This window comes from Protopterus annectens, chromosome 9.part0 (assembly GCF_019279795.1).
Source record: "Protopterus annectens isolate FY-2018-M chromosome 9.part0, PAN1.0, whole genome shotgun sequence".
Lineage (NCBI taxonomy): Eukaryota > Metazoa > Chordata > Ceratodontiformes > Protopteridae > Protopterus > Protopterus annectens.
In genome coordinates this window covers 1,399,237,171-1,399,249,879 of record NC_056743.1, presented here as the reverse complement: position 1 = coordinate 1,399,249,879, position 12,709 = coordinate 1,399,237,171, and the positions used below count along the sequence as shown (strand labels likewise).

The window sequence follows — 12,709 nt, the reverse complement described above, 5'->3', positions numbered from 1 at the left end:
GCAGGTACCTCTTGAATAGCGTTCATGTCCATGAGAGCTGAAATTTGTTTTTGTGCCTCTGCCCTTTGATTTTGTGGCAGGTTTGGCATGCCTCTCATTTTTGGAAGAGTGTGAAAGTGGAATCTGTAGCCTCTGTCTATAATGTCCAGGATCCATTTGTCTTTTGTGACAATATGCCAATTTTTTGAAAATAATGCCAGTTTTCCGCCTAAAGGTGCTGCCATTAAAGCTTTGCTTGGCATGCAAAGGGGAAAGTCATTGTGTCTGCTTTCTGAATGGCTGTGATCTAACCTCTCCACCTCTTGGTGCAGGAGCTAGCCATTGTCTAGCTCTGAATGATCCTTGAGATTGCCCTCTACCCCTCGGGCGCCTGTATCTACCTCTTTGAGGTCTGTCCGTGGCTGGAAAGGACCAATTTTTTGAAGGCCAGTTTCTGCTGAAACGTGGAGGTTGTACCTGTAGGAAATCTTTCACGGTTTGCATTGATCTTGCCTTTTCCTCCATTTTCTTTAATACCTCCTCAGCTTTAACACCAAACAATACATCTTTTTGAAGAGATGCATCTAGTAATTTAGCTTTGACATGATCTGGTAAGGTTTGCTCTTTGAGCCAAGCATGTCTACGTATGACAGACCCTGTAACAGCAGCTCTACATGAGGCCTCTAAAGCATCAAAACCACATTGCAAGGTATGTTTACCCACTTGCTCTGCACTATGCAACAAATCCTGCAACTCCTTCATGTCTGGTTGTTCAGGTTGTGTCATTTTGCTTTTCAACTGAGATAACAAAAACTGCTGATACTTTAACATATGGAACTGACAGTTTAATGCCCTCATGGTTAAAGTGGCCGAGGTGTATACCTTTTTCCCCCACCTTTCTAAAGCTCTGGAATCTCTCTCTGAAGGTAATCGGTTTTTGGCAGTAGAGGCCTTAATTCCTTTGGGACCCTGTGAAATAGTTTCTGGGTCAGCAGCATGGCTTTTGTATAGGAATTGGTGTGAATCAGGAACCCGGTAATACCTGTCAGGTTTAACAGGAGCTGGAGGTAAAGAATCTGGGTTAAGGCTGGCCTCTGTGTACACATCATCTAGTATGCCCAAGACAGGAGGGATAGCCAGAGGCCTGTGCTGAGGAAGCAAGAGAAAATCCCTGAGCCTTTTCTTGGAATCTGAGTAATCTTGGCCTTCCCAGTGGAAGTGTTCCCTCAAGGTATGTAAGGTTTCCCCAAAAGAATAGTTCTCGGGGGGGGGGGGGGAGACAGAGGGAATGGACTCCTCAGCATCAGAATCTTCAAAAGGGGAATATGAATATTCCTGATCCTCAGAATGTTCTGAGGTAATAGAGGCCTGGTCTGAGGAAGGGTAGTCTTCCTCCATTCTGGGCCTTTTGTCCGAGGGGGGGTTGAGAACCCCTGATAAGAGTAATCAAATCCTCAGTCATTTTGAGCATCTGTTTTTTAGGCATGGGGCCTTGAGAGGGGCTCTGTGGAGCTTGTCTTTTAGTTTTCATGGCTGCTTTAGATTTTGTGAAAGCTTTAATGGAAAAAGAGGAAGGCCTGAAGACACCTTGAGAGGTGGCAGGCCTGTTGAGTTTCCCCGCCAAGAGTGGCGTCGGTATCTGTAGTCGGGGTTCGGGCCGAGGAGCCTGCGACCTCAGGCACAGAAGACACCACTAAAGAAGCGTCATCGGTACTCAGGGGCTACGTAGGCACCTTGCTGAGAACCGGAGCACCTGTAGCCGGCTTTAGCGGGGTGTCGGTAGAAGTCGCGGGCCTCGTCTGTCGGTCCTTACCTTTGCGTCTTTTACTCAAAACTGGAGTCAGAGTATCCGACGACATAATGTAATTAAATTTTTTACCAAAATAGTGTTGGGCGATCTCCGCCCGACGCTTAATAGTGCGTTTGTTGAATCTAGCACAAAAACGACAGGCCGAGACGTCGTGGTCTGGGCCCAAGCAAGGAATGCAGAAGGAATGGAAATCCTTATGCGGTATTTGCTTCCCACAAGAAATGCAATTATTAACTTTGTCTGACATCGGTCTGAAGCAAGAAAAGTTTCCCCAACGGGGTACTTAGCTTTCAAGAAGACTTCGGCTGAAAAATTTTCGTAATCTCAGGAGCTGGCCGACCGGCACTTGCGAACTGCTTCTGCTTCAGGCACCGCGCAGCAAGAAAGACTGAAGAAAATGGCGTCGGCTGGTTCTTTTATACCCCTGCCGCACTGACGTCAGGGAAGAAGCGACGACATCCGACGCCGGACATAGACTTTGGAATTCGGCCGACCGAGGACCCGCCTGACAGCGAGACAACCCATCTGTTATGACTGCAGCTGTATGCACGATGAACATCTTAAGGAGAGAAGGGCTAAGGGGATTGGTCTGTCAAAACACTAGACGAAATAACAAGGGAACACAAACTGCTAAAACAGGAATGATGGACCTATCAGGGTATAAAAGAAACAGGGAAAAAGTAATGATGACAGAAGCTTTAAAAAAGGGAAGAAAAAGGAGTACACACAGAGAAAAAGAAATGAAGATCCGAAGCAGAACACGCAAGGACCTACAAGAGAGGATAGGAGAAGCTATGCAGGATTTGACCTTGCTACAAATCCTAAAGGTAGCAGTCAGGTGTGCATTTTCACTCAGTCCAATTCCATCTGTGTGCTTTTAAAGTCATTTACTGCTAATTCATTAATACTGATTACTGTGCCAGAGTTTTCTTAACCTGGGACACTTTTTGGCTTTTTCAATGGCTAAAGCAGGCTACTGATTCAGTTATCATTTTGCTTACTTTTTGGCTTAGATTACAGTTTGTTTTCTAACTGGCTGTAACATTTGAGTTTAGTTTGTAAATTTTGCTGCATAGTATGAACTGCTCTATTCGACTGCCTGCTTTCTTCTTGATTTCCACAGTGCTACTGGACTGACAAATTCTAGTTGGATCTGCTCTTCTTACAAGGTACCTGAGACAACACGGGAGATTTTTTATTTACTCCAATTCTCTTTAGCAATAAATGCACTTTAAATTTACACAATCTGTTAATACTATTTACTTTTCTAAAGTTTTGCTTATTTAGGACAGGTTTTGCAATTTTCTAGTTAGAGTGAGCAACATCGTGCAGTTAGTGAATCTGTATTACTCTAACCCCTAGTATTGCTTACTCATTTTAATGTTATATTCCAAACTCTCCATGTACCAGTTGACTAAGTGGCCCAGTTAACAGTTCAAGATATTTACCCAAAAAACTCTCCATGACAACACAGAAGACATATCCATTAGTACCTCTTTTACAACCAGCCATGTAGCACTGGGCATACCTCTGCAGTACAGAAGCTGCCTAATTCCCATAGAAAATGAACAGTTTACTTGACATACATAAACAATCTATGACAGGTGTACCTATCTTCAAACACAGAGGCAATAGTCTCACATAAAAAGATGACCTGTGGGCACCACACTTCACCACCCATACTTGATCATGAACACACCAAATCAACATATGGTTAGGCTGTCAAAAAAGCCACTTCCTAAACTCACTAGAATTAGGAAAGCTAAGTTTCAGTATAAACATATCACCACCATCTTGTATACCAGTGAGTCACCAGTCTATGGACTGTAAACCTCACACTGTTTGAGTATAAACCCTTCACTGCCACTAATTCAGGAAATACAAACAGAAGTGTTCAAGTAACTGGAGACACCATTGTCACGTACACAGACTCCATGGTCTCAAGGCTGGATAAGGACACGGTGACAGTTTTCTCTCCAGAGCCAGGTTCTGTGATGTCATGAGGGCCCTTCAGTCCCTTACACTGATACACTAAGCAAATATGATCTAGTAACAGTTCACGTGGGTATGAACAACTCTTGCCAGTCAACCTTGACACAGGTAAGACTTTAGTCTTGAATGGAATCCTATCTCCATCCAGAATGAAGCCTGAATACCAACAGAAGAAAACCGGCTTCAACAATTGGTGAATTCAGCGATCATTCTGGGGGGGGGGGGGGTCCAGCATGTGTCAGTTTGGGATGATATGAAAGCCTGCAAGATATGGCCTATACTACTAATTCTGTTTTTTGCTCATGGTCAAAGCACTTGTTACTCCCAATGTGCTCTTTTTTAAGCCACATCTAGCTAATGGACATCACAGCATAGTAGCCACAGATACAAGCAAATTCTAGTCCTAACCATATCGAGTTTGCTCTTCTCAATGCCATAAGTCTGACTTTGAGGCTCTCTTGTAACTTGGACACAACCCTGTCTGTGTCATAACCATAACTGCAAACTGGTTTCACTTATTATTCTGTACTCACCCAGATTAATCTTTTACCATTCATTCAGACCTAAAGCTAATCATGGGAGCATTTCCATATTTGTCCAAGACCATATTACCTCTAGACAAATTCTCAAAGACCCATAAACTGAATTAAGCTTTCACTTACCTTCATTAAGACAAACTATCAATTTATAGCCTACTAGAGGACTTCTGTGCATCCCAAGATGACCAGGATACATTTCCAAAGGTACAAACTGAGCTACCTTAACGAAAAATACCTTTATGTCGTTAGATTTCAATTAACTGGTGTACCTACACCTCAAAAACTCAATATATCCCAAGATTCCTGGACATAATAAAGGACAATTCCCTACAACAAATATTTTACCAGCTCATTAGAGGATAGAACATTCTAGACTTAGGCCTTAACAACACAAATCAGTAAATGTATCATACGTATGTCTCCTACATCACCTCTGGTTAAGTCAAACCATAAACTAGTAACCTTTTCTTCTAAAGCTGCAAACTCCACCACTATAGTTTAAACATAAAAATTTATACTATAATGATTTCTCTGCATTTAATGGCAGTTCTACAAGCCCCCATGCACCTTCAGCCACCACTTAGGAACATAGTTTTACTCCCCCCTACATATGTGTACAGGTCTACCAATCCCAACTAGCACCAAATATAATGGGAAACTTAACGTACCCCCTTGGTGGTTCACCTACATATGTGTACAGGTCTACCAATCCCAACTAGCACCAAATATAATGGGAAACTTAACGTACCCCCTTGGTGGTTCACCAGTTGAAAGCCACCCAATAAAAAATTCTTATGAAAAAGGTCAGCAAGGACTAAAAATGACCATCAGGAAGGCCAAAGCTAAACATGAATTAAAATTAGCATCAGATGCTAAGGATAACTACAAATCCTTCTTTAAACCATTATGAAATTGAGAAATAATACCAAAAAATATTCTTAAGTAATCCTAATTGGTATTACCCATGATAGCCATAAAGGCATGCCTTTACACCAGAAATAGTCACTGAAATTTTGCAAATCCCAGAGTCCCATATTCCCCCCATGATCATCATGAAGCAAGTACCATCAAAAAAACAAAAACACCTCTTCCATGGGCCTAGATAACTTACCTGGATATCCAATAAATAGTTTCAAAATATCCTCACTGAAACCTACCTCCTGCACCTGCTTATCTTAAGCCTAGTAAATCCCCAGTGTAAGGAAAGAAAATGCTTTAATACCTCTCACAAAGAGGAGCTACCACAGACTCCATGAACTACATACCCATCAGCCTAACTAGCTGATTTTTCAGGGCCATGGGGCACATCTTTGATTTCATTCATGCAATTAGACCCAAAACAGCTTGTTTTTTTGTCAAGGGTATGTCTACTTAAATTGGTAAATGTTTTCAAAAAGGTTCATAGAGGCAGTGGATAGTGCTTATTCACTCTATAGAGCACATCTAGGCCTGGCCAAGGCCCATGATACTGTATTCCAGGCTGACATTGTAAATAAGCTGAAAGACACCAAGGTATACCCTTGTGTGGTTAGATTGATTGCAAACTGTCAAAGACGGAACTCATAAAATGAAGGTGGAAAGTGCCACATCGGAAAGTAAGAGAGTAACTAACAGAGTACCCCAAAGTTCAGTGTTGGGGCCCCTTCTTTTTGGCATACACTTTTCTCCTCCATACTGTAAACTTAGTCCTATGGCAATAAACAAATTTGCCGATGACTGTAAGCTAGGTGCTACTGTTCACTCCCCTTCAGATGTAAAATCACTACAGCAAAAACATAAAAAGAACCTAAACTGAATGCAAAACAATATACCACTCCAAATGAACATTACATCCAGGTATCCTGTTAAATGGGACAATAGCTCCTTCCCCTTTGATCCCCATGTAGTAACAGTAGTCAGGACACCTATCTAGCCCAACTAATTAGTAAAAGACATCATATCCAGGTAAAAAGAAGTCATTACCCCACTATACTTGGCTCTAATTAGATCAACTAAAGAGTACAATGCCCCATTCTACGTGTATCTAGCCAGACATATCATGCAGCTAGAAAGATCCCAAATATCCTAACTAAATGATTACTGATCTAATAATCTTTAGCTACCAAAGACAGTTTTGAAGCCCCCTCCAATTTCTATTATAGGCTCCTATCAGGAGATCAACAGCTTGCATTCCATGCCATCAGATACCCTACCCTAGTGAATATCTTGTATCTTTATAAGACAAAAAGCTCCACAAACACTACTATTAAGGCTCTAAACCTCAATCAACACATCAATAAAACACATTGGAGGAACAGATTTGTAACCCAAGAGTTACCTCATCTCTGGAACAAGTTACATTTACACATTAAACTAATTTGGCATAACGGTTAAGGTGTTTACCTTACCAACACAAGGTGCAGAGTGTGGTTCTCAGATGGGGTAATTGGGCTAGGCTTACAATAGCCCATAAGGACAGTTAGCATAGTACTAATCTATGAATACCCTCACATCTTTCAATTAGAACCTGGATGACTGCTGATGCATCTGCAAATTAGTCTCTGGCCTGCTTGTCCTCCTGAAAGTGGGAGGTACATTTTGAGGGCAGATGTCAGCAAGGTGCAGATGGTCTCTTCAGTTACTTGGCTTGTAACTTGCAAACAGGTAAAATAATGGATGAGAAAAGGAGACCATTTAGTGCACAGAGAGCAGAATGGCAGAAGATTACCAAAATAACAGGCATGTAGTAAATCCACAGAGGACAAGGGACCAAACCCTAAGGATGCTACACAGGTGTGTGTCCCACACAGAAAACGCTAACAAAGGAGGGAAGAAAGGAAGATACAAGGTGCTGGATGGTGAATATCTGAAGAACTTCTGATTGTGGGGGACATAGGGAAGGATGAGGTAAGACTGGGAAAGAACAGTAATAGGACATGGGCGATGGAGGCAAAAACATTCTTGCCCTAAATTGAAAAAAAAAAATGGTAATGTGCACAGGTGGGCAATAAACAGAAGTAATTTGGACACAGAAAAGGAGGAGCATAAAATAGAAAAAAAAATGAGTGGTTTGGTATGGAGAGCAAGGAAGTAGTGGGAAGAGTGCTGAGATTCCACAGAGTAGACTTGGAAGGGGGTAGGATAGAAAGAAAGGAGTAAAGTAATTTAGAACAGAAACAAAAACAGCAAACCACTGGTGTGTAAAGTATGCACCAAACACAAGGATTAGGGGATAAATCATTCTCAACTGAAGTAAAGATTAGAACTGACACCCCCCAACAGGGGCAAGAAAAAAATGAAAAATTTCTCCAATGCAAACTATAGCCTACTAAGCAATGGTATAACATGTTTCAAAGCCCCTGCTAACACAGTCAACAACACAAACAAATGTATTGCCTCAGCTGTGTCCGACAGGACTAAAATCAGGTCCTCCTGAATAAACAAGCCACTCTGGTGGACTGTAATTATAAGTAACTTAAATAACAAAAGAAAAAAACTGATATCCGTGAAGACGAATACCCTCCATAGCTTGAACAAGCAAATCAGACATCATGTAAAGTCCTCTAAGGCTAGTTACAAGACTAAATTAGCATCCCTAGCTAAAAACAACCATAAAGCATTCTTTAGCTACATCCAAAACCTAAAAGGTAATGCCCAGCTGTGTGCCGAACATACAGTGGTGGTACCACTCACCCTGAAGTTGAGAAAATTGCCAACCTGCTAGCTGACAGATTTGGCAATAACTTTACCCACCTATCCCCACCAGCCATACCCCAAAGCATTCCTAACACCAGTCCTCTACCAAGTTTCTACAAAGAACAAGTCATATAAATGCTCTCTAAAGCCACAAACACAGCCTCTCTGGGACCAGATAACATCCCAGGTTGCTTACTAAACAATGTAAAACAAGACCTAGTGGAACCACTTGGCACTCTCTTTAACCATTGCCGGAACAAAGACAGTGCTTCGGCTGAGTGGAGAACAGCAACAGTAATCCCCTTGCACAAAGTGGGTCCATCAACCAATCCAGGAAACTATCGACCCATAAGCCTAACCAGCCTTATCTGCAAGGCCATGCAAAGAATCATCATGGACCTTATCAACAATGACACAGGCAACATTCAAACTCTTGACCCGACCCAGTTTTGTTTCATCAAGGGTGGACCTTGCTTACTAAACCTTTTGGACTTCTTTAAAGAATGTAAACAATGCTCGGCTTGATTTAGGCATGGCTTTGACACAATCCCCCACTCGGGGATCACTGAGAAACTCTCCCAGCTGGGGAATTAACCCATACGTTACTAGACGGGTAGCCAACTGGCTCACTGACAGAACACACACTGTCAAAATTGGGGAGTCCACCTCCACCAGTAGACCAGTTACCAATGGGGTACCACAAGAATCTGTGCTAGCCCCTCTACTGTTTGGAATCTATTTTTCTGAAGTCCAGGTTAAAGTAAATGGCCTGTGGCTTAACAAGTTTGCAGATGACTGCAAACTTGGTGCAGTCCCCCAATGATGTAAACATATTACAGAAGGAGCTAAAGCAGGCAAATGATTGGTACCAAAGTCGGGGACTAAAACTAAAAGCAACAAGATTCCTCATTATCCCTTTTAGCAAGGAAGTAGCCCCTGCTAATTATGTGCCCCTCTAAGCGTCAAACCCAGTGGTGCAAGACTTGGGAAAAGGGTGACAACAATCTAATGTTCAATCATCACAATGGTAAGGAAAGCACAGCTCATAAGTAAGGGTATCACATCCAAGACTAAGGAGGTTATAACTCCACTGTACCCAACCCTTATCAGACCATTAATTGAATACAATGCTCCCTTCTACATGTATCTCACCAGACACCTGCAGCAACTGGAGAGACCACAATGGTTTCTAACCAAGGGAATCCAGGGCCTCCAAAATGTGACTTACATGGAAAGACTGAAAGCCCAGTCACTGTACTCTGTATTATACAGGTTGCTGACAGGTGACCTGTGCCTAACCTACAGAGCAGTCTCTGACTCTGCCCCAATGGAAATGCTGCACATCTGCAAATCAAATGAGACAAGAGTCACTCGGTCCAGGGATCCCAACCCTAACTCTTCTTCTTCTTTCGGCTTTTTCCCGGTTAGGGGTCGCCACAGCAGATCACCTTGTCCGCACATTGAATGGCAGTGAAGTTTTACGGTGTCGAGTTGCCAGCCCGGCGCCCAACCTTCCACAGAAGGCACACACACACGCACACCTAGGGCCAATTTAGAGTGTCCAATCTACCTGCAGCATGTCTTTGGGATGTGGGAGGAAACCGGAGCACCCGGAGGAAACCCACGCGACCACAGGGAGGACATGCAGACTCCGCACAGAAGGCACCCCAGCCGAGGATCGAACCGGAGAACCTCTTGCTGTGAGGCAGCAATGCTAACCACTGTACCACCGTGGCCGCCCTAGGATCCCAACCCTAACCTGAGACATTAATAAAAGATTTTGGAGAGACAGATATATCTCCCACAGACTGCCACTCCTCTGAAATAACCTCCCACTTCATGTGAAGCAGAGCTCCTCAGCGTCCCTATTTAAGTACAGCATTGACAATTGGAAGGGTAACAGTAAATTCACCCCAGTGGTGGCACGTATGCACCTCATGGACAGGGGTTGTCTGTGCTGATCACAGAATCCTTCTGTTAACAACAACCATCTAACTATGATCAATTAGGGTACACGGGTTTCTACATGGCTAGGCTTGTAAAGGCCCAAGAGCCATTAACCTAGTAACCTATGAACCTATAATGCAGAACATTGATCAGTACACAGCTGTGGGTTCAAAACATTAAGTGATGTTGTTACACAAAATTTAGTGATCTCATTAATCTCCTGTACTGTACTGCTACCTGCTGCTTGAGCTGCTCAGGAGTCGCAGGGGCTCTGCAGAAAAATTGGTTATTACTTTTTCTTTTTAATAATTTTTTAAAAATTTACAGACAAAGTGATACATTGTTTTGTTCCATCTGTAATGCAGGGGCTGTTGTCACCTCTTCTCTTAACTCACCATAGACTATTTTTTCTCTGTTAAAATAGTAGCATGGGTGTTGTCCTCTTACAAATGGAATCAACCAAAAACAAATGCTCAGACTCTGTCAGAATGTTACAAAAACAAGAGTGAAACAAATGTACTAGCAAGGGTCCATTGTGCAACATCAATGCTGAGAATTGCTTGGTATGTACAAATACGGATTTCTTAATTAAAAAAAAAAAAACCTTAACAACAACGCATTACAGACAGATTCAGAAGAAACTTTAAAAGATACTGTAATGTGACCCCCCCCCCCCAATTTATTTATTTTTTTTTTTTTTTTAAGAAGGAGAAAGAGAGGGTTACCCCATACAAATGGAATTAACCAAAAAAGCCACCAGACTATTTCAGAATATTGCAAAAGCAAGGGCCGTCAAATTATGTTTCCACTGCGCTGTGTTAATGCTGAAGATTGTTCAGTATGCACTAACAGAGTGGTTAATTAAAAAAAATACTTAATACACAGACTCAAAAGAAACTTTAAACGATACTGTTATGTGCACAAAAATCTTAAGTGTTTGTTTATCCTCTGATAATGTTAAATTTACAACAGCTGTGACCTTTTCATTATATGGTATCAAGCCTTTTGAATTTAAAACATGATCCATCCATTTAGCACATTAACTGTAACTTTACTACTCTGGTTCAGCTTGAGGTTATACCGTTTCAGTCTATTCAGTAAATGAATCAGTGTTCTGTTATTGAATAAACTGAGATACTACTGTTAAGCTTGAGGTTATACTAACAAATTTAGAGTTAGAGATTTTTGAAAAAGGAAAAAAATGCTAAAGGCTGAGTGACTGTCCCTACAAGCAAGGAAACATTATAGAAAAAAAAATGACATTTGTGCAATGTAATATTTTTAAACAAAGTCGTTGTATAGTCTTTGTAATCAGACACCAGTGTGCCCCGCCTTTGGTTGTCTCGAACTATTCACACAATTAAAAACGTACACAACAAGCCACGTTTCATACTTCCATTGATGTCCACTTTCACATACTTCTAGGTCTCACACTGCTACAAAACAACTCCAAAAGTAAATGCATATCATAATCTTGGGTTCTCTGTGCCTGTTACTAACAGAACTGTTAGTATTACTTGTTATTCTGTGTTAGTGTGACACATTTACAAAATGTAATCACACATCCCTGCATATGTAACATTTTGACAGTAACTATTAACATCCACATGTGGCCCATATCCTACTTATGTTTTGTGTCAGAAAGTAAGAAAGTGCAGGGAAAAAATGCTGTTCACCACACTTAATTCACCATCTCTGCTCAGTGTTTTGTAAACTACTGTTTATGATGTTATACTCTGTATTACACATTACAGCAACTATATAATGCCAGTGTTCAGTACCTGTATCCTGGGGTCTAGTTCTTCATGAAAATCATCATCTTCATCGTCCTCCTTTTCAAGCTCCTTTCCATCCACCCACCTTGCATTTTCCAAACTTTCTTCTCCATCAGTACAGGGTTGCCTAGCCAGCCCACCCTCTCCAGGTCCTCTCAGCTTTTCTTCTGGAGGGGAAAGTCTGCCAGGCCCAGGCTCCATCACTCCACTGCAGGCCCAAGGGCTTCAGCAAACCTGGTCCTGGCAGCTGAGTTCTGACTATATGAATAAAACACATGTAGACAGTGAGGGTGGTGAAGCTTTCCTGCTTTGGGTGCTCTTCTCACACAATTACATCCGATTTCAAATCCCTGAAAAAAAAGAGTAGCAGCAAAGGTAAAGACAGTCTCTGCAGAACATAAAAATAACAATACTGCTGTTTAATGTTCTGATCCTCCCCTTGGCTGTCAGACAAATCACTAAGCTATGCTTCTCCTCACAATACTATAACCAGGAAGCACTTCATGTAAAAACACTCCCTATTAACCCTTTAACCACAGTGATTAATTTCATACAACCAACTGGCAGAAAACAAGTGTAGCTGCGAGTTCTAGTAATGCTACCAACAACAGTGTAAAAATAAGTGAAATATCAGACCAAGCTAAAAAACATGGGCGATGACACATAATGCAATTAACTTGAATTTGTCATTTATTATTTTATTAGTCTTACCAAGGCTGTACAGCAAGTTAACAACCATTTTGCTTATTAGAAACATTTTTTTTTAAACAATGTGCACTTTATGTAAAAGTGCCAGGCTAGTAGCTATTTATTTTCCCTTACAGATCCTTTGTTAATATATTGTACATAACTATGTATGGTTTTGCACCTGTTTGAACAGTCCATTCACAGAGCTAGCATTAAAGGATATACATGTTTCTACCCTTTTTTTCTTTTTTTCTGTCAACAGACTCTGAAGTTACCATCTTCTCAACATAATGAATACTAGAAGG

General features: G+C 41.5%; 1 protein-coding gene across 1 annotated transcript in view; it reads right to left on the bottom strand.

Annotated features, from left to right (window-relative positions):
* The window catches only part of SH3BP5L (SH3 binding domain protein 5 like), a 214,032-nt gene extending 201,830 nt beyond the window's left edge, over positions 1-12,202 (bottom strand). Inside the window, exon 1 of the mRNA XM_044084364.1 lies at positions 11,724-12,202. Within this exon, the coding sequence (XP_043940299.1) occupies positions 11,724-11,918 (195 nt within the window). The 5' untranslated portion in view covers positions 11,919-12,202. The remainder of the gene's footprint in view (positions 1-11,723) is intronic.
* Between the last annotated feature and the right edge of the window lie 507 nt (positions 12,203-12,709).